A 22714-nucleotide genomic window follows, 5' to 3' on the forward strand; every position below is an offset into this window, starting at 1 on the left:
CTGGCTCCCCAGAGCCCCCAGGAGAAGGTCCAGGCTCCTTAGTAGTCAAGGCTCTGTGTGGCCTGGCCCGCTTCCTGCCTCCATATGATCTCTTCTTATTGGGACCCAGGCACACTGATAGTGGCCACACCCTTTATTCCCACCTTCTCTTGGCTTCTGTGTTACTTCCACTTAGCATCCTCCAGTTCATCAGCCAGTTTTCAGTTCTCTTCAGCTCCCAAGCAGTGGTTATGCATTCAAGGGGGCACTTCCTGACCAGAATTTCTCCCCGTGCACCCAAATGTAGAGAAAAGGCTGTTGGCTGTTGGCAATCACACTGTCTCTAGTGCCTCCTGCCCCTCACCTGAGGGCTTCCCATTCCTGGAACCCTGCTCCATATCACAATTACACCAAACTCTGAGACTTCAAGCCATCAGGTTGTCCTCTGCCTCCTGACTTTGCAAGTGCTGTTTCCTGTGTTGGAGATGTGCTCTCCACTCCACCCTCCCACACATGCATTGTCCCAGAGGCCCCTTTTTGGTGCTGGGGATTGAACCCAGGGCCACTGGAATGCTAAGCTCATCCAGCACCACTGAGCTACATCCTAGCCACCCACATCCTTTTTCTGGAACATTGCCTGAAACTTTTTTTCAGATTTTATACTTTGATCTTCCCTGGCTGAGTTGAATTCTCAGTGGGACAATGCCTGATTCTTAGTAGGAACTCAGTGTTTGTTAATGAATTACTACCAACACTCTGCTTCCATAGTAAACACTAGGAGGATAAATAAGAGGAGGAACCTCATTGGTAAATTTTGGAAGAATAGGGAGGAGGCCAGTGTGGCGGGAACCAAGTGAGCTGGGGCTGGAGGGAGTAGCCCTCAGATAGGTCTGTGGCCCCAGAGTGAATAAGCGAATGTGGCTGCTGTGTCCACCAGAGGGCGCAACGCACCCTCATCAGTTTGGCTCCAAGGACTACATCTCCCAACTGCCCTTCCCCAGCAGAAATGGGGTCAGATGGAACTCTCCTGAGGTCCAGCGGCCTCTGGGACTTGTAGTTCGGATGGGGACCCTCCCTCAGCAGCCGAGGAACTCATTCCTACCTCTGGAAAAAGTGTGGAGCTGCGTCCTTTCCTCTTTCCTTGGTCTCCATGGTGATGGTTCCGGCGAGGGCCAGGATTTGGCAGCGACGGGGGCCCCCTTCCCACTCCCTCCCCTGCACCATCTGCTCCTCCCTCACACCTGGCCGCGAGCCCCGGCCGCCGCCTCCGCTCCCAGCCCCGGACTCGCTACCACAGGGTGGCGCGTCTGAATGGCTTCGCCGCTTCTCCCCGGACCCAGGAGTTCCGACTCAGTCTTCTCCCGGGGATCCGGGAGTTTGTCAAGCACAGACAAAACTGTGAGAACCAGAGACCCAGCCAGTCCCTCCTGGAGGCCAGAGGACACGGTGGTCGGTGGTTTCCCGGCTTGTCGGCGCCCGCCCGCCGCGCCGTCTGCTCCTCTCACCTCTTGGCTGGCCGCATCTTGAAAATTTAATCTCAAATGCATTTGCGACCCGATGCGGGGAGGCGGTGGGGAAAGGAGCACCCAGCTGGAGCCTGGATCTGGATGTATACTCAGCCCAGAGGGGCTGGGCTGGAGAACTGTCAGGGGCGGGGCTGGAATCCAGGGGTGGAGGCAGAACTCAGAGGGCGGGGACAGTCCCGGGCCAAAGCAGAACTCAGGGCGAGACAGACCCCACGGGAGGACAGGCTCGGGGGAAGGGGACAGATCCCTGAGGGCAGGGAGAGAACTCTGAGGGCGGGGGTACCTAGGGGGCGGGGACACAGGCGGAGCCCGCGTTCAACCCGTGAGGACACCACCTAAGGAGCGGAGTAGATCCCAGGGAGCTAGGACGGAGCCCAAAGCGCAGCCATTCCAGGGGCGTGGGGAGAGAACACCGAGTAGGGAGAGAACCTCGGAGGTCTCTACGGGCAATGGGGGCGGATATAACAGTAAGGAATGAAATTCAGAGGGTGGAATGAAACTCGGGGAGAGAAGGAACTGGGAGAGGGTCGAGGCGAGCGGAGAAGTAGAACTGAGAGGCTGCGGGATTGGGGGGGGGGGAGGAATGGAACCCAAGGATGAAGAAATTGGGTGGAGTGAAACTGGAGGGGACAATGTGTGAATAGATGAAGGGGCGGGAACTGAGAGAGAGAATTCCCTAAAGGAGAGGAAAACGACGTCTGTATGAGAACGCTGGACCCGGAGATGGGGCGGGATGGGAGTGAATTGAGTGGGGGCCAGAATTCGGGGCGAGGTGGAAGTGGGCTACAGAAGCAGTTAGGGACGGGAGTGGAAGGATGGAATCCAGGGGATGAAAGTGCAGGAGGGAACTCGGGGGGCGCTGAAGTGGGGAGCCAAATCTAGGATGGGGAAGAGAATTCAGAAGCGGAGAGAAAATCTGGGTGGAAGGACCCAGGGAGGGTGAAACGCGGGAGGCATCTTGGGGGGCGATGTAATTCCGAGTGAGTTCAGAAATTAGAGGAGCAGTCTTGGAATGGACAGGCGGAGACCGAGGGTGGGAGGGCTGGGAAAGGGGCGTGCCTGAAATATAAGGGGCGGGATCTAGCGTGTGCCGAGGCGGGGCCTCTCTGCGCCCCTGCCCCGCCCCGCCCCCGGTGCTGAGTCCTGTGACAGCCCCCAGGCAGCCGGCACTCGCAGCCTCCTTCCCCCCGAGCGGAGCTGCGGGGCCGGCCGGGCCGGGGCGGACCCCGGGAGCCCGGACGCGGCCGCCCGGGCCCGCGGGCGGGGGGGATCGGTGGGGGCACCGGCATCAGGGGCAGTCACCATGGAGTTCCGCCAGGAAGAGTTTCGGAAGCTAGCGGGTCGCGCCCTCGGGAAGCTGCACCGGTGAGCCTGGTGGAGGTCTTGGGAGGGGAAGAGTGTGAGGGTCCCAGGAGAATGCTCATTCCCACCTGGTAGCAGGACAAACAGACAAGGCAATACCCTAGGGTGGTGTGTCGGGGGTCCTCCCATCTGTCCAGTTTTCTCGCTTAGTTTCCAAAAGCTCCCTTCTCCCGGTCCAGTCTGTCCATTACCTCATTCATTTCTTTCTACACCTCACGGCACCCTGGGCGCTGCTCTTTCTCGGGGACTGTACATCTCCCTTGCTCAGGGTCACTGTTCTGTTTCCGAGGGTCTCTGTACCAGTCTCTCTGGGTCTCTTCACATTTATCTCTGGGTTCCTGTCCCCTCTTTTTTTTTTTTTTTTTTTTTTAATCTCCATCCCAGTCCCAGGGCTTGCTCCTCCGGCTCTTCTCTGACCATTGCTGTCAGTAGGTCTCTATTATAAACTCCTGACTCTGGACCTGACTCTGGGTCTTTCCTCTTCACTGAATCTATGGTACCACCTTCTTTGGGATTCTGTCCCCTCTTTATCTGGATCTCTGCTTCCTGCCTCTCTGAGTTGTATTTCCCCACCCTGGGTATCTCCATCTTTCTGTGTCTTTCTCACTTTCTGTCTCTCGGGGAGTTTAATCTGAAGCTAAAGCGGATTGGGGCCCACAGGTCCTTGTCCTTGAGGGGGGTTAAGCTGGGGGGTGCAGAGGCCAGGGTGTCCTGGGTCCCTGGGGGAGAAGGCAGTTGCAGTCCAAAAAATTAGGCTTCTGGGGTAGGACAGACTTCCCAAAGGATACAGGCTAGAGCTGAGAGGGACTTCCTCACATCCAGGGTGGTGACTCCAGTGGCCTGGGTGTCCCTCAGGGTAGTATGGACACATCCCCTGCAGTCTCTCACCCAACCCCAGCTCTGGCTCCAAGTCAGAGAAATTACTCAGCTGCGGAGAAGCCTAAAAATACCTGGCCACAGTGCAGGGAGGAGACAGCCTCCTCAACACTGTGCCTCTGCCCCCATGCCCTCAGACCCTGTGCCCTTGACCCACAGCCCCAATGCCACCTTTGGTTGATCCTCAGTTCATCTCACTACGCCATTCAAGTCCTTTCTAAGTCTGACATTAGTCCTGCTTGCTGCAGATCACCTCCTAGCTCCAAAGTTACCCCACCCTTTAGTAACATGAGAGACAGGAATAAGGCTGGACAGAGGGAGGAGGCAGGGGGATGGCGCAGTGTTGGGGGGGTGTAGAGGGGGAGCTGAGAGCACTTCACTCCTTCTTTTTCCCAGTTTTCCATCCCCTCCCCACCCTTTTTCTCGCCTCCTTTCACGAGTTTCTCAAAATACATCAGTGCGAAGTCAGGAGAGCGAGAGAGATGTGCTGGTGGAGGGGGCTGGGGGGGCGGCAGCAGGAGGGATGTGCTCCTTAGGCCCCCTCCCTCAGTCTGTGCTTCTCAGTTCCTCATCTGTGTCTGGGTTTCTCCCAGTCGATCTCTGCCTTACCCTCACCTCTCTGAACTGCTTCCTCGGTCCCCAGAGACCCCAGAGTTCAGAGCTCAGGCCAGGACACTGAGCAAGGAGTTAGTTGGTGCAGAGAAGAGCATTTGCATCCAAAGCCCAGGGTCCCCTTTGAAGGCTGGAGAAGAGGGGAGAATGCCTCTTCCAACCCAACATCCCATGTCATCCTCTAGGTTCACTTGGGAGTGGGGGTGTCAATGGCTGAGTACAAGACCTGTCATTTGAACCCAGATCAGTCTAGTCTCCCTCCTCAGCCTGGTACAGAAGCTGCAGATTTTCCTCGAGATGAGTGATGCTAGAGTGGGTGGAGGACTCTCGGGCCAGGAAACAGACAGTACCCAGAGAGACTTGGGACAAGGACATGGGAGGAAGGGGAATGCAGGGAGAGAGGAGCCAGAATACCTCCTTTCTGAGAGTCAGACACTGGCTGGAGCAAAGCTAAGGAGATGAGGGCCAAGAAGGACCAGGCCCCATTGCTATTTTTTTTTTTTTTTTTGGTGGGGGATTGAACCCAGGGATGCTTAACCACTGAGCCACATCTCCAGCCCCCGTTGCTATTGCTATTCTTGTGATGACCTTGATTCTGCTTTCTGGACCTCACTTTCCTTGTTGTACAATGGGAAGAGAAAAGCAAAAGGACGTAAGGAGACAGAGAGTGTGCATTCCTGAGAAAGGGCAATTGAGACCTCCTCTCCATTTTGGTCAACTACCTCTTAAATGTTGCTTCTCCTCATTGCTGAGTCCCCATGCCTGAGGTCGAGGCATCTCTCCAAAGAGGGGAATGTGTGGAGGACAGACACCCAGAGAGACAGGAGGGGGATCTCCACCCAGACTCTTCCCTCTCTGTTCTATTGTCTGCGTTGCTGGTCTTCTAAACAGTTACCATCACCTTGTCAGTTCCTCTTTAGTAACTTGCTAATCTTGCCCCCATTTTATAGATGTGGAATACTGAGACCCCCAATTATAAAATCTTGGTTTGAGATCTGATATCTCACAATATACACCATGAATATCACATTTCAGGAGCTGCAATCACATCTTGGATTTCAGGGTCAAATATCTGATATCCAGATGGGTCAAGACCTAGTCTCATTGGGTGACATGTTCTGACAGGGGGTACCTGAGGGGAGTCCCTGCATATTATTCACTCTAGGGGTTCCAGTTCCACCTGTCTCAGATCTCTGTCTCCTCTCTCTGGGTCTCAGTCCTCTTCCCCCCAGGTCTGTCCACTCTTCCCTCTTTCTAACCTCTCCTGTTCTTACCCGCCCCTCCCCAACTCCTTAAGTTCCAGGATGGGAGCATGGCTGTGTTTTCTCATCTCTTCCACTTCCCTCCCCCCAGACCGTCTGGCTGTTCTTTCCTCCCCCGTCCCAGTCTCCCTCGCCTCCATCTGTTCTAGCCCCTTCCTGGGATCCAGCCCGATACCCTGGCTGCTTACCCGCCTCAGAGAGGGGCCACACCTCACACATCAGTCCCCAGCCTGCCTCGCCTGTGTCTCCTAGCTTCTCCATCTTTCAACATTTGGAGTGTCTGTCCCCTCCCTCGGCATCCATGTCCTCTGTCCTGAGTTCGGTTCTTATCTCTCTGGGTCTCTGCCTCCCTCTCTGGGTCTCTGTCCTGCTCCCTCCCTGTTTATCTGTCCTCCTCTCTGGCTCTCTGCCTCCTCTCTCTGGGCCTCTGTCTCACTCTCTCTGGGTTTCTATGCCCCTCTCTCGGGGTGTGTGTCCTCCACACTCTCCCTCTCTGTATCCTCCACACTCTCCCTCTCTCTCCCTCCTCCTGTGTTTCTGACCTGGCTCTCTCTATTCCGCTCCTTTTGGGTCTTCCCCACCTATCTCAAGGCATCTCTTTTTTCCCTGCAGCCTCTCTCTGGGTTTGAGGCGGCCCTCCAAGTGCCCTATCCATCATCACAGACTCAATCCTGGATCCAGAATGGGCGGGGGCGAGAATCACGCTGGGGAATGAGCCAATCTCCCTACCAGGGCCATCTGTCCCCTGCCAGGACACCACCCGCCATTCCCCCTCCCTATGCCCTAGGCTGACAGTCTGAACTCCAGGTCCCCCAGGGATGCCCAGGCTGGGCTGCCTGATTCCTGGGCCTGCTGGCCTTCTCCCTACCCCCTTGTTCCGGGCAATGGGATTCTGGTGGCAGTGGTGGAGTCAGCTGGGTGTCAGCCCCACACCTGGGGCCTGGAAGCAGGGAAGGGCACGCCACGGGGGAGGGCAGGGGTAGCTGGGAAGCATCTGTTCTTTTGACACCTTTGCTGAGGTTTCTCCTTGGCACCTCTGCTTCCTTAAATAGACTGAGGTCTGGAAGAGGGGGCTGGGAGAGTATTTGGGCCCTGGAGTGGGTGTTGGGGACATAGTCTCTTGGATCTCAAAGGGATCTTTGGTCTAGAAGTCCTGAGTTGAGAGAGATGTCAGCATTGGAGGTTAACAGGGCAAGAATCTTCATGCCTGAGCCTGAGGGAGGGGAGGGTTGGGGATCCCATTTCCTGGTTAAAGGGAGATGGATGGGGACCAGATTCCTGGATCATGAGGAGATAAGAGATCCAGGGACTTGGACTCCTAGCAAAGAAGGGGGTGAGGGCTTAGAATTCTGGTTCTCAAAAGCAGGAGCCTTTGCACTGGACTCCTATGTCACAGGGAGTTGGGGGCGGTGGGTGAGGACTTCTGAGTCTTTGACTCTTGTTGCCCTAAAGCCTTCTGGAGAAGCGACAGGAAGGTGCTGAGACACTGGAGCTGAGTGCTGATGGGCGCCCGGTGACAACGCAGACCCGGGACCCGCCAGTTGTGGACTGCACCTGTTTTGGCCTCCCTCGCCGCTACATTATCGCCATCATGAGCGGTCTGGGCTTTTGCATCAGCTTTGGCATCCGCTGCAACCTGGGCGTGGCCATCGTCTCCATGGTCAACAACAGCACGACCCACCGCGGGGGTCACGTGGTGGTGCAGGTAGCTCAGGACCGAGCCCGGGTGTTAACCTTGCCCACACCCGGATGATGTCACATTCGCTTACACTCGGTCCAGGCCACGCCCCTCCCAACCACAGCCTCAGTGCCTTGGACTGTTTCACTCCTTAGCTCTAATCTGGCTTCTGGTCTCTCCACTTCCTAAGCTCCGCCCAGATCTAAATGAAGCTCTGCCCCCCTTTGGGTCCCTGATTGCAAAAAATAGACTCTGTCCCACCATTAGGTCCCCTATGTGTTATCTCTTTTCCATTTCGTACCTACCAGTAATTTTGTTCACACCTGTGCCCCACGCTCATGTTCCTGGCTCACATCTACTTAATCCCAGGCCTATCTCAAATTCCTCCCTAAACTTGATCCTGTATTTTCTGAAGTCCCGCTGCCCCCTAAGTTCTGTCCCATCTGCTCTGGCTGTCCTAAAACCTCGCCCCGACTCAGACTTTCCACTATTTTAAGTTCATTATAGTAGAGGCCATGCCCCTGCCTTAGCAGGGAAAAATCCTGGTTTGGATTGTGGACTACCTACCAGAGGCCCTCCTTTTGTTTCCTTCCAATCAGGACCATGCCTAATTTAGCAGCTCCTTGTCCCTGCCCAAACCGTAACCAGGTCATCCCACAAACGGGTTATAAGATGAATAGAGAGACACACGCATGCTATGGGCCCTGGAACATTCAGGGAAGGGTACTGAGGTAGGAAAGCAGGCGGAAGGAACATTCTAGGCAGCAATGGGCCCGTTATTAAGGTGGTAGTACTCGTCCTTGCAACGTGAATAGCGATTAGTCGACTGACAGAAGATGGTCTGATATTTGATTGGCATGTGTTTGGGGGTGGGAGGGTATCCTTGCGGCTGATTGGCCAAGGGGCTAATTCTGTAGACGGTGATTGGTGGAGGGCAGGGCCTGGGGCAGGGCGGCTGGTTTGATGTGCCTTTTGGCCCGCAGAAAGCCCAGTTCAGCTGGGATCCAGAGACTGTCGGCCTCATACACGGCTCCTTTTTCTGGGGCTACATTGTCACTCAGATTCCTGGAGGATTTATCTGCCAAAAATTCGCAGCCAACAGGTATGGTGGTGGGGACTCAAGGTGGCTGGAAACTACAGTTGAGAGGAGTTAGTGTGTCTTGAACTTGGGGATCTGCCTCCAGGGAAATGGGAGGAGCCTGAGTTTGGGGCAGGGCTTGTAATCGTGGAAGGTGGGAATCACGGAATGGGTGGGACCTGGGATTCTAGTGAACATAGGGCCTAGCCTGGTGTGGGCGGGGAGGGCATCCTAGAAATCTTTCTCTCCCACCCTTCCCATCAGGGTTTTCGGTTTTGCCATTGTGGCTACCTCCACTCTAAACATGCTGATCCCTTCAGCTGCCCGCGTCCACTATGGCTGTGTCATCTTCGTGAGGATCCTGCAGGGGTTGGTAGAGGTAAAGCCCAGCCTCATACGACCCCGCCCCCTATCCGACTCTGCCTCTTCTCATTGACCTTGTTTTTTTTTTTTTTTTTTTCCTACCTAGGGGGTCACCTACCCTGCCTGCCACGGGATCTGGAGCAAATGGGCCCCTCCCTTAGAACGGAGTCGCCTGGCAACGACAGCCTTTTGCGGTGAGAGAAAGGAGCTGAGGACCCAATTCCTGCATCCGAGGGAGAAGGGGTGTGGTCTTTCCTTCAGACTTTCCGCTATTTTAAGTTGCGATATTTAAGGGTTGAAATCCCTTGGGGTCCCAGAAAGGCGAGGTCCGAGGGTCCACTTTGTGAGCCCAGGGAAGATGAGCCAGTTTTCTAGCCAGCGTCCTCTTCCTTAGGTTCCTATGCTGGGGCGGTGGTCGCGATGCCCCTGGCCGGGGTCTTGGTGCAGTATTCGGGATGGAGCTCTGTTTTCTACGTCTACGGTGAGGGCCCCCGACGCCTGGTTCCAGGTGGCTCTGGGGCGGAGCGGGGCCTGTCGTCACCCCGTTCCCATGCCCTCCTGACCCCCTTCAGGCAGCTTCGGGATCTTCTGGTATCTGTTCTGGTTGCTTGTCTCCTATGAGTCCCCTGCACTGCACCCCAGCATCTCCGAGGAGGAGCGCAAGTACATCGAGGACGCCATCGGCGAGAGCGCCAAACTCATGAACCCTCTTACGGTCCGGGGCCAAGCTGGGCGGGCGGGAGGGATGTCTGGGCTCCAACGTGACGTGACGGCGGGTCCCTGTAGACTTGAGGAGACAGGACTGGAACACAAAAACTAGAATCTAGGAGCCCATTACGCTCCCTGGAGGACGGGATTAGCAGGTGCTGGGGGCGGGGTTAGGTCGGGAGGTGGGTGGAATTGGAACTGCTAGTGAGGTGGGGTTCAAAGCAGCCGGAGGAGGATCCGAAGGTGGGGAGTTTGCTAGTCCTTGGGGTGGATGAATTTAGATTTAGGGGGTGTGACCAATAGAGAAACTCCTGGGCTCAATGTATATGGGTCCCTGAGGGTCTCATAGGGCTGCACCTGAGAACCTGAGAGGCCACAGGAGAGCCAGGATCCACCCCTTCATCCCTGAAATATTGTGGTGAGGTTGAAATCCCTTGGGGTCCCCATGGGGAAATAGGATGACCAGTGCCCTTAGATCCCTAGACGCTTCAGTGAGTTCAGGATCCACGGATCTCTACGTGACTATAGTGGGGTCACTGGAGGGACACGGAGAAGCACCTAGCTCTGTCTCCATCTTAGCGGCCTCTCCCATTCCCCAACCCCCAGAAATTTAACACACCCTGGAGGCGCTTTTTCACATCTATGCCAGTCTATGCCATCATCGTGGCTAACTTCTGCCGCAGTTGGACATTCTACTTGCTCCTCATCTCCCAGCCCGCGTACTTTGAAGAAGTGTTTGGCTTTGAGATCAGCAAGGTAGGCCCAGGAGGAGGGCGGGCGGCGGTGGGGGTGGGGGGGTGGGGGGGTGAGAGAGGGATTCCCAGGCAGGGAGAAGCCGGTGGAGCATCTGCAGGCAGAGACAGCGAATCAGCAATCTCTGACGGCACCCCAACACCTGCTCCTGCAGGTGGGCCTGGTGTCAGCGCTGCCCCATCTGGTCATGACTATCATCGTGCCCATCGGGGGTCAGATTGCAGACTTCCTGCGGAGCCGCCGCATCATGTCCACCACCAACGTGCGCAAGTTGATGAACTGCGGGGGTGAGTGGTCTGGGACCTCCCCCGCGGAGCAGAGAGGTGTTTGGCAAATGCAATGAGTGGGTGTCCTGTGATGGGCGTGGCCTAAAGGCGTAGTCAAAGGAGCGGTTAATGCCACAGCGCGGGGTTGGCATAGCGGGGTTGGAGGGATGAAGGCAGGCCTGCGGGGAACAGATTCTCATGCACCAGTCTCAGAGGCCAAGCGTGTAAGAGCAAGGCGGGTGTTGGAGACCAAGATGGGTATGAAAGGGTGGGCCTTCAAGTGACTGGGCAGAGCAGGACATTAGGGGCTATGAGTGGCAGGGATCTGCAGGGGGCATGCTGTCTACTGAGTGTGTGTGTGTGTGTGTGTGTGTGTTGGGGGGCGGTGACAGAGGGAGGGCATGAAGGTGCACAAATGTGGTTCAGATCTTGCAGCTTCCGGGTGTGGCTTACTTAGGGGACTGTGGCAAAGGCTGGTCTTGGGAAACCAGGGGCCTGCTCCTGGGTCTGGAGGAATGAGAGAAAAATCCTGGGCCCAGTACAGAGGTCACCCATCTGGGATGAACAGAGAAAGATTGGGATTGGAACCGGTCTGGGCAGGGGGTCTGGGGCAGCCTGTACCCGGCCTTGGGGGGCACTCAGGAGACACGGCCCTCCTTAGGCTTTGGCATGGAAGCCACGCTGCTGTTGGTGGTCGGCTACTCGCACTCCAAAGGTGTGGCCATCTCCTTCCTGGTCCTTGCGGTGGGCTTCAGTGGCTTCGCCATCTCTGGTGAGAACCGCAGATCCACAGCTTGTGGGGTGTTGGTCAGACATATAGGGAGCTTCCTGGCTCAGAAATGGACTTTCCTGCCTTACAAAAGGTGGACTAAAAAGTGTGTGTGTGTGTGAGGGGGGGTTCAGTGGCTCCAGAGGCTGAGGCAGGAAAATAAAGTTCAAAGCCAGCCTCAGCAACTAAAGAGGCCCTAAGCAATTTATGGAGACCCTGTCTCAAAATGAAAATGAAATGGGCTGGGGATGTGGCTCAGTGAATAAGTGATTCCTGGGTTCAATTCCCCGGTATCCTCCCCCCCATAAAAAAAGAGGAAGTTGCCCTGGGGGTCAGGGACATCCCGTGGGAGTCCCTGGTGTGAAGCCTGGTGGCTTGCCTCCATGCCAGGGTTCAACGTAAACCACCTGGACATCGCTCCGCGCTATGCCAGCATCCTCATGGGCATTTCCAACGGCGTGGGCACGTTGTCAGGCATGGTGTGCCCTATCATCGTGGGTGCCATGACTAAGCACAAGGTCAGTGTGCAGACCTGGCTCCCTTGCCCTCCAGATGTATGCCTGGCTGTTTCTTGACCACGTGTGTCACCTGGGCTCCACTGCTTGCCCTTTCTGCTCTCAGAACCTCAGCCTCCCTTTCTTTGCTTATCCCCCCAAAGCCCCCACCTTGTCCACGCTCTACCCCTGTCTGTCTGTCCTCTTACTTGACCTGATCCTCTGTTGTCCCACATACAGACTCGGGAGGAGTGGCAGTACGTGTTCCTAATTGCCTCCCTGGTGCACTATGGGGGTGTCATCTTCTATGGGGTCTTTGCCTCTGGAGAGAAGCAGCCATGGGCAGAGCCCGAAGAGATGAGTGAAGAGAAGTGTGGGTTCGTTGGTCATGACCAGCTGGCTGGCAGTGATGAAAGTGAAATGGAGGATGAAGCGGAGCCCCCCGGAGCACCCCCTGCTCCCCCTCCTTCCTATGGGGCAACCCACAGCACGGTTCAGCCTCCCAGGCCCCCACCCCCTGTCCGGGACTACTGACCATGTGCCTCCCACTGAATGGCAGTTTCCAGGACCTCCACTTCATACATCTCTGGCCTGAGTGGCAGTGTCAAGGAACCCCACTCCTCTCTGTCCTGCCAGGCCTAAGAGGCACTTTCCCTTATCCCCAGTGCTGTCAAAACCTCTTTCCTTCCCAACTGCCTCTCAGGGGGAGTGAAGCTGCAGACTGGCAGTTTCAAGAATACCCAATTCCCCTTGAAGTTTCCCTTCTCTACTTGTTCTGCCTCAGTGGTTTCAAATCTCTCCTTTCAGGGATTTATTTGAACCGACAGTTCAATCTCTTACTCTTGTGGTTTTGAGGCACCCCCTCCTTTCCTTTAACCCCAGAGACTCTCAGGTTAATCCCTGAGATTCCTCAGTTCCCCTCCCCAGAAAAGTTCAAGGTCCTCCTCTAGAATTTCCAAATCTCTCCTTACTCTTCTGCATTTCCTAGGCTGGTTTACCAATTCCCCATCCCCGCCATTCCAGGGATTCATTCTCACCAGCGTTTCTGAGGGAAAAACGGCGGTTTCAACCCCTCCCCCTCCCCCCTACCACCAGCAGATTCTGCTGATGCACCAAATTCACCAACCTTCTCCCTAGCTTTGCACAACGTCCAGGGAAACAACCAAAATGGCAGTTTTAACAACATGCCTTCCTCCCCTCCCCCGTGCACTTTTTCTGATACAGTTTTCAGGTCTAAATAGTGGCTGCTCTAGTCTATTAATTCAATGGTTTGAAACCACCACCATTGAACTTCCCCATGGTGGTTTCAAGATGCTCCCACTTCCCCCAATTCCTTGCACTTTATTCTCCTGGGTGGTATCAGACTATCCAAAGTTTCTCAGTGGCCATTTGTTGTGTCCCTCAGGGGCTAAATGACTTAAAGTCTGGGATCCTTCCCCTCTCAGATACCCCTCTTTCAGTTTAGAATTTGGGGAACATATGTAGGAGAAGTCACAGAATCCCAGGAAAGGGAGTGGGACTGGGGAAAGGAGTGTTTTTCCTGGGGCAGGGTCGTGTCTTGGTGTCTGTCTCTGTGATTGTAAATCCTGCCCTGCCCCACTCCAATAAAATGCTTTGGTGTACAGACTCAGTTGTCTTGGGTTGTAAGATCACAGGAATTCTGACCCTCAGCCCTCCTCCCTCAGACCCAGGGGTGCAGGCCTCAGTCCTCCACCCTCAGATCCAGGTACCCCCTTCTCAGATCCCAAAGTACCAGCCACTAACCTGCTCCCTTCTTCCCCAGTCACAGCCAACTCTGACCCCTGCCCCTGGCGCCCAGAACGCAGGTTGGAGGTCTCAAGCTGTGGGAACACCTGGTTTATTGGGCCTCAGCCCAATTCTCAGATCAGCGAAAGCGGTTTCTGTTTCTCGGATCCTCTACTGGGGAGCTCCACTAAGCAGCCAAGCCTTCCAGGAGGACAGGACCTCTGGGTTCTCCCTCCCCTTAGCAACGCACGGGTCCGAGAGGGCCCGGAAGGGGTTCACACGAAGTTGTTGGGGAGCGTGGCCGGGGACAGCGACTCCAGGCGCTGGGGCCGACCCCCGCGTGGCGGCGGGGGCAGCTTGGGTGGTAGTGGGGGTGTGGGAGGGGGCTGCTTGGTGGCGATGTGTGAAGGGACCCAGGCATCCGGCGCATAAAAGTAGAGGTCGTAGGGGTCCTTTGGGGTGTCCAAATGCAAAACTGTGAAAGCAAAGGGGAGGGGTCATCCCCAGGAGGACGGGGTCTGGCGACCGGGGCCTGTCGGTCTCTTGGGCCTCGGGACAATGAGGAGATGGGAGAGATTCCGACCATCCCTTGGAACTGGGTTTTAAAGAAAAGGTTGAGGGCACCTGGAGGGGGTGTGGTTCCGCGGGAAGGGGCGGGGCCTTGACCGGGGCGGGGAAATCAAGGCCGCTGCAGAGCCCCGGGAGCGGCCGGTGCCAACTGCCTTGGGGAGGACCTGGGGTGTGTTTGTGAAACTTCAGATAACTAGAGGGCAGGACGTGGCCTGGGAGGGGGCTTTTATTGGTCTTGAATGGGGTCCTGCATTTTTTGGCAGGGCGCCCTAAAGCGCCCAGCAGGTTAAGGAAACGTGCAGACCTTCCAGGGAAAGCAGGACTCACCTGGCTCATCCCCGCCGTCGGGGAGCCGGTGGTGTGCGAAGGGCCGCTGTTGGGCCACCCGGCGGTAGAGACACCACAGCAGCAGGAAGATGCCGATCAGCAGCCCCGTCCCCGCAAAGAACAGGCACAGGGCCCCTCCTGTCGCGCCACGTGGGCGTCCCACCAGAGTCACGCCTGAAGCAGGAGAGGGGCAATCCAATCTAGTTTCTTCCTCCCAGACCCAGGGTCCAGGCCCAGCCTCCTCCCCCAGACCCAGGGTCCAGGCCCAGCCTCCTCCCTCAGACCCAGGGTCCAGGCCCAGCCTCCTCCCCCAGACCCAGGGTCCAGGCCCAGCCTCCTCCCTCAGACCCAGAGGTTCAGCCCAGATCTCCTCCCTCAGACCCAGGGGTCCAGACCCAGCCTCCTCCCTCAGACCCAGGGTCCAGGCCCAGCCTCCTCCCTCAGACCCAGGGTCCAGGCCCAGCCCCCTCCCTCAGACCCAGGGGTCCAGGCCCAGCCTCCTCCCTCAGACCCAGGGTCCAGGCCCAGCCTCCTCCCTCAGACCCAGGGTCCAGGCCCAGCCTCCTCCCTCAGACCCAGGGTCCAGGCCCAGCCTCCTCCCCCAGACCCAGGGTCCAGGCCCAGCCTCCTCCCTCAGACCCAGAGGTTCAGCCCAGATCTCCTCCCTCAGACCCAGGGGTCCAGACCCAGCCTCCTCCCTCAGACCCAGGGTCCAGGCCCAGCCTCCTCCCTCAGACCCAGGGTCCAGGCCCAGCCTCCTCCCTCAGACCCAGGGTCCAGGCCCAGCCTCCTCCCTCAGACCCAGGGTCCAGGCCCAGCCTCCTCCCTCAGACCCAGAGGTTCAGCCCAGATCTCCTCCCTCAGACCCAGGGGTCCAGGCCCAGCCTCCTCCCTCAGACCCAGGGGTCCAGGCCCAGCCTCCTCCCTCAGACCCAGGGGTCCAGGTCCAACCTCCTCCCTCAGACCCAGGGTCCAGTCCCAGCCTCCTCCCTCAGACCCAGGGGTCCAGGTCCAGCCTCCTCCCTCAGACCCAGGGTCCAGCCCCAGCCTCCTCCCTCAGACCCGGGGGTCCAGACCCAGCCTCCTCCCTCAGTCTCGGGGGTCCAGCCCCAGCCCTCCTCCCTCAGACCCAGGGTCCAGGCCCAGCCTCCTCCCTCAGACTCGGGGGTCCAGGCCCAGCCCCTCACCGGTCTCTTTCACTCGCTCCACCACAATGATAGTGTTGACTCTGTCACCTCGGCTGCGTCTCTGAGGTCGGGGTGTTGCAGGGGCCTGCTGATTGGGGAGCTCTTGAGAAACTGGGGGACCTGCGATCCTGGCTGAGGGAGGAGGAGTGTCCGGCCCTTTAGGGCCAGAGTCCTGAGGGGCCTTCAGCTCACTGGTCCCTGGAGAATCTGAGGTGGGCAGTTTAGAGAGGTCAGGCTGTGGGGCTGTATGGGTCTCTGCTGGGGGGTTCAGGTGCAGTCCATTTAAGGCAGTGACTTCATCCTCCAGGGCCATAAGCGTTTCTGGGTGAAGACTAGTGGAGGTTTCAGGCTCAGAGGTCATAGAGATCTCTGTTGCATCTTGGTAGTGGGTTGGGGGGGAGTCTGTTTGAGGAATGTCAGTAGGGCTGGCGTAGATCACAAGGGACTCTGGATGGGGGGTTTCAGTAGGGTCAGGATGGCTTGTTTCAGGAAATTCAGCCTTTGGGATCTCAGTGGTATCAGTGTCCTGGGTTTCTAGAGATTTGGGATCAGGGGCCTTGGTGGCATCAGGATTTGGGGCCTCAGGGGTTTTAGCATGTGAGACTTCAGTGGTGTTAAGTTGAGGGTTCTCTGGGAATTCTTGGTGTGAAGTCTGTATAGGGTCAGTGTTTGCGATCTCAGGAAATTCTGGGTGTGAAGTTTCTGAGAAATTAAGTTTGGGGGTCTCAGGGGATCCTGGGTGTGGATTTCCAGTCGGGTCAGGTTTGGGAGTCTCAGAAGTTTCTGTCACTTTGAAGGGGTTAGTTTTGGGGGTATCCAGGGGAGCTGACACTGAGGTTGTGTATAATTCAGGCTTAGGGGTCTCAGGGGACTTGGGGTATGAAGTTTCTTGGAGGTGAAGATTGAGAGTCTCAGTGACATGGAAGGGGGAGGTCTCAGGAGAAACGGTATTAGGGGTCTCAGAGGGCTCGGGATAAACAGTCCCAGGGAATTCTGGGTTAGGCCAGTCTTTAGTGGAATTTTCAGAAGCACCAGGGGAGGTCTCAGAGGGATGGTCCATCCCCTTAAAGTCAGAGTCAAGAGGTGGAGAGGCTGAGGGGGCGGCCTTGGAACCCAGCTGGGCCAGGAGGAAGACGAGGAGGAAGAGGATCGGGTTGAAAGATTTCATAGCTCTGGGAGATGCCTGTAGCTGTTGGAGGAGCAGGAAGGAAGGGGTTAAGGTCGAAGCCTCCTAAGCCCCACCCACTCCCAGAGGCCACTTCTACTGGCTCCCAAGTGGACCAGGTCCCTCTAGGGCCCTGTTTGGTGCCAGGGAAAGGAGCAGAACCCCATTGCAGCTCCCCAAAGGCTGTAGGGCTGTAAGCGCCGCCGTCGCTAAGGAAGACAGAGGCGCTGGGCTTCTTGGGGGTGGTGGTTAATTTCCTTACCTGTTTCTCTAAGAGGTCCCAGAAAATTGGAAAAACATGACACCTCTCTAAGCCCCATTACATCCTGCACTTTAACTATGGTGGGTGTGAGATCTCCCAGGGGACAAACCCTCCAGAGCTCCTTGACTCAACAATTGTTTACATGGAACCCAAGAAACAGCTTTTGGGCTGGAATCTGGGATCTGAGAGAGGGGGGCTCAGGATCCTGGATACTGCAGGGTGAGGGCGCTAACGTTTAAATCCCTGGTTCTGTCTATGGTAACTAAAATAAACAAACTGTACCTCTTGAAAAAAAAAAAATCCCTGGTTCTTTCCAGAGATTAGAAGACTGGAAGTTCAAGCCGGGAATGGTGGCACACACCTGTAATCCCAGAGATTTGGGAGCTTGAGGCAGGAGGATTGCAGGTTCAAAGCCAGTCTCAGTAATTTAGGGAGGCCCTAAGCAACCTAGTGAGACTGTCTCAAAAAAATAAAAATGGCTGAGGATGTGGCTCAGTGGTTAAGCATCCTTGGGTTCAATCCCTGGTATCAAAATAAATAAAGAAATAAAAGATTGAATGTTTAAATGCTAGACATTTGAGAGAGTAAGACTTGCAGGGCTGGAGAATAGGGGGAGAAAGGACATAGGGGTCTGGAACTCTTGGGCCCAGTTAGAAGGAGTTTGGGAGCCCTGAGTCCTGGGCCCTCCAGAAATAGGCTCTGGAGGACTGGACTCCTCAGCTGGGTCAGGGGGAGCTTTGGGGCAGGAGCTTTGGGTCTCCCTGTTTATCAAGGATGGAGCTAGGATGTCCACACTTCAGGGGCTGGTCTGAGCAGAGATGCATTGTTCTGTGGTCAGGTGCAGGTGGAGGCAGCAGATGCCTGGATGGGACAGGGTCACTTGGGGTCTCTTACCTGCTCAACGGTGTCCAAGATAACAGCAGGTGAGCAGAGCTAGATGCAAAGACCTGTCAGTGCTGCAGAATGACTCTGGGTGGGGCAGCAGGAGCTAGGGTCCCAGAGGTGCACAGTGACGCACCTGACCCCCTCCCCAGGGATCCTGGGAACCTAGCAACAGCACTCAGGTTCTTAAAGGGACAGAGATAAAGGACATAGTTCTTTTGTGTCCTTTGAGTGGAGAAGGGAGTTAGTGACTGAGTGATGTGGAGAGGATGTGACCCAAACTACCTTCCCTTTGAAACCAAGGGTCTGGCTCTCTGCCTTGCCCACCCCCCAAAAGCCAAGGATTTAGGTCCTGGTACCTTCCTACCTGAACCCGCTGGGACAGGGCTCCCATCTCCTTCCTATCAGACCCAGGAATGCAGACCTCCAGCTCCCTCCTTCCCCAGATTCAGGAATCCAGGTCCCCAGCAATTCCTTCCCAAAGTCAGGAAATAGGGTCCCTGTCCCATCCAATCGTAGACCATAGAATCCAAGCTCTGTATATGTCCTCTCTGGGGAACTGGGATTCAGATGCTCATGTCCCATGTGAAGCCCTTTGGTACTTCCAGCCTCGGCCCTCCCCGCTACTGTGGGGCCTGCTCCCTGTCTGCTCTCTCCCCTGGGGGGGTCTCTGAACTTGTGCCCCTCTACTGCTATGTTTCCTTCCCTTCTCTCTGGGAGCATTTTCCCTCCACCTTCCACAGGGGCCTGGCTCTGTCTCTCTCGTTTCCTGCCTGTGCCTCTCTTCCTCTGCTGCTTCCTTTCTTCCTCTCCTTCCCTTGCTTGGTCACCCTCTTTGTCCTTCCTTCCTGTGACAGTTTCTCCCATTTGTCTGTTTCTCCTCCTCTCTCTTGTTTTCCCTGGCTCTTTCTGTGTCTCTGATTTCTGCTCCTATGGTCCCTCTGCAGTCTCTATTTTTATCCCTCTGACACACCCACCCTGTGCCCACCTCTGTGTCTCTGTCTCTCCCCCTTCCTCTTCTCAGGTCTCAGCTTCTGGTCCCAATTAGTTGGTGGCCGCCAAGGAAGCGGCCAGGCCCCCACCCCGGGCTCCTCATTATCGCAGGCGGCTCCTAATGAGCCTGTGGGGGGAATTGACCGAGCGCCCCCAGCCCGGCCTGCGTCACTCCCGCCGGGGGCCGTGGAAAAGATATAAGGGGGCTACGGCGTCGTTGCCCAAGCCCACTGAGCGGTAGGGGACCTGCAGGAGGTTGTTGGGGTGGAGGGAGGATGGGGTCCGGGGTTCTGGTCCGGGTTAGACCGTAGGAGCTCTTCCTTCTCTCTCCTCCGCAGGTGATGGAGACCCGCCAGGTGACCAGGAGCCCCAGGGTGCGGCTGCTGCTGCTGCTGTTCCTGCTTGTGCCCTGGGGCACCCGCACTGCCTCAGGTGTGGCCCTGCCTCCTGCCGGGATCTTCAGGTAGGTGCGAGGTCCTGCGAGGGGTGGGAACCCGAGGCGTGCGGAGAGACCCCAGGAGCGGGCGAAGAAACCCAGAGAGAGGACAGAGACTGGCCTGAAGGGGCGGAGGGGATGTTAGGGGAGGGCGGACCGAGAATCAGCAAGAGAAAGAGATTCCAAAGGCCGAGAAAGGTGTAGAGAGACTCGGTGCGGAAGCGGATTCCTTCTTGGAGCAACGCTTATTGGGTTCTATTTTGCCAGGTAGTGCGCTGAGCGCTGGAGCCCGACAAGTGCGACAAGTGCGTGGGACTCGGTCTGGATTCTAAGAGTGCTTCCGACCTGGGGAGGGGTGGCGGGGGACAGATACACAGAAACAGAGACACCGACTGAGAGGAGAGGGGACAGGGGCGGGGAGGGAGACCACGGTGCAGTATTGGAGCTTCGAGTTAGACCGCAGGAAGGACCGCCTGCAATGGGCGGGGGCCTGGCCTCAGGTAATGGGTCCTTCCGTCTCCCTACAGTCTCCGCACCCCCGGCCGGGCCTCGTGGGGTCCAGTCACCCCACTGTTGCGGCGGAGTCTGGCGCTGGCGGACGACGCGGCCTTCCGAGAGCGCGCGAGGCTGTTGGCCGCCCTCGAGCGCCGCCACTGGCTGAACTCGTACATGCACAAGCTGCTGCTGCTGGACGCGCCCTGAGCGCCCCGCCCACCCCACATTAATAAAGACTCTGCGGCGAGCTCGCGCCTGTGCCTTCTTCCAGCGCCACCCGAGTGTGTGTGTGTGTGTGTGTGTGTGTGTGTGTGTGTGCGCGTGTGCGTGAGAGCGCGCGGGCAGCACTGAGTCGGCCACTCGGGTGTCTAGCTCAGTCCCCTCTGCCTCCTTCTCTGGGTCTCTCTCCTCTCTGGGTGTCTGTCCCCGCCTGCTCACCCTCCTGCTTTCCCACCCTTGTGCAGACCTCCGCCTCTTCTCTCTTCTCTTCTTTCTGCCTCTCAAACTCATCTTCCTTCTTAATCACCCTCTCCGCGTTGTCTCTGCTCTACTTTTCAGGACTTCCTTTTCCTTCGGGTCTCCATTTCTCTCCTTCAGCGCTTATTTTCTCTCAATTTCGCACTTTCCCTCTCTGGTCACCTCTAGGCTTCTCCCTGGGCGCGGAGGAAAGAACGCGGACTCTGGCATCTGAGCCCAGACTCCCCTGAAACTAGCTTTGAGTCATTGGGAAGGGTTTAAGCTCTGTGCACCTCCTTTTCCTCATCTGTCATTGGGATCAAATGAAATCCCCCCCAAAACCTTCAACACAGCCTGACACGCAGAAAAACGCTTTTATTAGAAAAGTGTCATTAATTAGCTGCCTCTCGCAGCAGCTCCCAGTAGTTTCTTCTGGATTTCTGAATTGCGACCTTCTTGGGAAACTATCCGGACCAGTCTCCGGGTGGGTTGGATAGGGGATGGGGAAGACCCCCTGGGTCCAGGTGAAGGAGAAACAACCAAAATCCACCTCTCCCCCAGAGGCCTGACCGTCCTCCAGCTCCGCCCCTCGATCGAGACCCGACAACTCACTCCTGGCTGCTAGCGGAGCTCACCGAACCCGCGCCGGGTGCGGGGAGGGGCCGAGACAGCTCGTGCGGACCGGGCTCTGGTTGGCCTAAGAAGAGGGTGGAGCCGAGAGTTGGCGTGCAGGAAGAGGGGCGGGGCTGTCAGATTTGTGGAAACTCGCCTTTCCGGGAGGCGGTCGGAGTCCCAATTGGCCCTTACTCGGGCTGTGGGGGCGGGACTATGCTTATCTGAGTCAACCGAAAAACCAAGGGTCCGGTGTTGACACCCCAACCCCCCTGGTTTCATGCATTCTAGACAAGCGCTATATCACTGAGCTACATCCCCCAGCCTAAGTTGGCCTAATTTTACAAATAAAGAAACAAGACTGAAAGGAGCAATTTCCCCAAGTTGTCAGAGCTAGTAAGAGACAGAAGGTTAACTGGAATCTAAACTGCACAGTTTCTAAAGTCTAGACTCCCTACTACTCTCAAGAGGAAATGGGTTAAAATGTTAAACTGCAGTTGCTGCATGCCAGCAACTCCCCACTTACTGATAATCAAACCCAGGACCTCCAGTGCTCTACCACTGAGCTACACCCCAGTCCTTTTAAAATATTGAATCTAAATTGCCACAGCTGACCTTGAATTTGGGATTCTGCCTTAGCCGCCCCTCCCTGGGGTTACAGGTGTACCCCACAGGGCCAGGATGCCAGGCACTCATTCTAAGTGCTGCACATGTATTTACTCTTTTAATCTTATGACCTGGCAAGAAAACTCCTGTTTGTTGGAGAGCCTGGCAGTTGGGTACCTGTGTGGGCTCTTCCCATGCTCTAATTTCTCCTGGATCCCTTGCCTAGCAATAAAGGCCTTTTCACAAAATAGTACCTGGAATTCTTTCCCTCTCCACTCCACTCCCAGGAAAACTCAGCCATCCCCAGATTTGATTACTATCACATTTGGACTCCTCCTCCAGACCAGGAGCTCAGGACTGAGGGCACAAGGGTCCAGGCACCAAATGAGCTCTTTCCCCAAACCCACTACTCCTCAAAGGTTTTCCCTGTCTTAGGAATGACCCAACTGTCCACCAGGCCTGGACCAGACCCTGGATGCTGTCCTTGGTCCTTCTCTCTTTACCCTCCTTCACAGCCTTTCAGTTTCCAGCCCCATGCCTCCTGCCCTGCCTCTCTCTGCTCTTCCCTGCCTCTTCATCCACCTGCCCAGCCCAGCTCAGGTCTCATTCTCTCCTAGATGGACCACAGCTCAACTCCTCCCACCTCCCTGCCTGCAGCCATACCCCTTCATTCATCCCCTCTCCAGACCCTGGCAGGTAGTTCTCCCGAGTGGGTTCTGCTTTCCCTTGCTCATGCCCTTTCACAGGCACTTGGAAATGAAGTTCAGGTCGGGTTCAAAGCCCTTCATGGGTTCTTTCCCACTTCTTTATTTTCCACTATACTGCAGCAGCTTCAAATCCTTCCCTGGCTGCAAATCTTTTTTTTTTTAATCCCCAGTACCAAAAATAAAAAATAAATAAATCCCAGCAAACGGATGCTGCCTGCCTCTTTCCACACACACTGGTCTCTCTTCTACCACCTATTCTTTACTCAGACTGTTACCTCTGTCAGTGACACCCTCCCCTGATCACTGTAACCAGTCAGAACCTATCTTTCAAGACCAAAGAATGTCAGTTATCTGGGAAGAATTCCCTGTATAACTTCAGTACCAAGACTGTGTGCTGGACACAGAGTAGGTGTCCCGTGATATATTTTGGGGGGGGGAGGTTATTAGTCTCCATATATTCCCCTGTTCCTCCCAAAATATATTACTGGCACCTACTGTGTGTCCAGTACTCAGTCCATGTACTAAAGTTGTTAGGGTGGGAAGG

The 22714-nt window shown here is 56.2% G+C and overlaps 3 protein-coding genes across 4 annotated transcripts; 2 read left to right on the forward strand and 1 right to left on the reverse strand.

Moving 5' to 3' along the window:
- Positions 1–1751: 1751 nt before the first annotated feature.
- Positions 1752–13349, forward strand: SLC17A7 (solute carrier family 17 member 7). Of its 2 annotated transcripts, none has more exons than XM_081275662.1 (12): positions 1752–1972; positions 7070–7322; positions 8279–8397; positions 8638–8752; positions 8843–8930; positions 9131–9217; positions 9309–9451; positions 10051–10200; positions 10352–10484; positions 11125–11235; positions 11623–11750; positions 11967–13349. In XM_081275662.1, exons 2-12 carry the CDS (start codon positions 7209–7211, stop codon positions 12258–12260), a joined length of 1482 nt encoding a protein of 493 aa, XP_081131788.1. In that variant the 5' UTR covers positions 1752–1972; positions 7070–7208; the 3' UTR covers positions 12261–13349. The 2 variants fall into 2 exon arrangements, with proteins under 2 accessions (XP_081131788.1, XP_081131787.1); XM_081275661.1 differs by lacking the exon at positions 1752–1972 and adding an exon at positions 1986–2870.
- A 398-nt stretch (positions 13350–13747) lies between these two features.
- Positions 13748–16724, reverse strand: GFY (golgi associated olfactory signaling regulator; the record flags this gene model as incomplete). Its single annotated transcript, XM_081273668.1, has 3 exons — positions 13748–13947; positions 14370–14543; positions 15557–16724. 3 exons carry the CDS (start codon positions 16722–16724, stop codon positions 13748–13750), a joined length of 1542 nt encoding a protein of 513 aa, XP_081129794.1.
- A 2475-nt stretch (positions 16725–19199) lies between these two features.
- PTH2 (parathyroid hormone 2) lies at positions 19200–19996 on the forward strand (the record flags this gene model as incomplete). The annotated part of the gene is made up of 2 exons (XM_081274226.1): positions 19200–19321; positions 19822–19996. 2 exons carry the CDS (start codon positions 19200–19202, stop codon positions 19994–19996), a joined length of 297 nt encoding a protein of 98 aa, XP_081130352.1.
- Positions 19997–22714: the final 2718 nt, after the last annotated feature.

Source organism: Spermophilus citellus (genome assembly GCF_964194105.1).
Source record: "Spermophilus citellus genome assembly, chromosome: 18".
NCBI classification, from domain to species: Eukaryota; Metazoa; Chordata; class Mammalia; order Rodentia; family Sciuridae; genus Spermophilus; species Spermophilus citellus.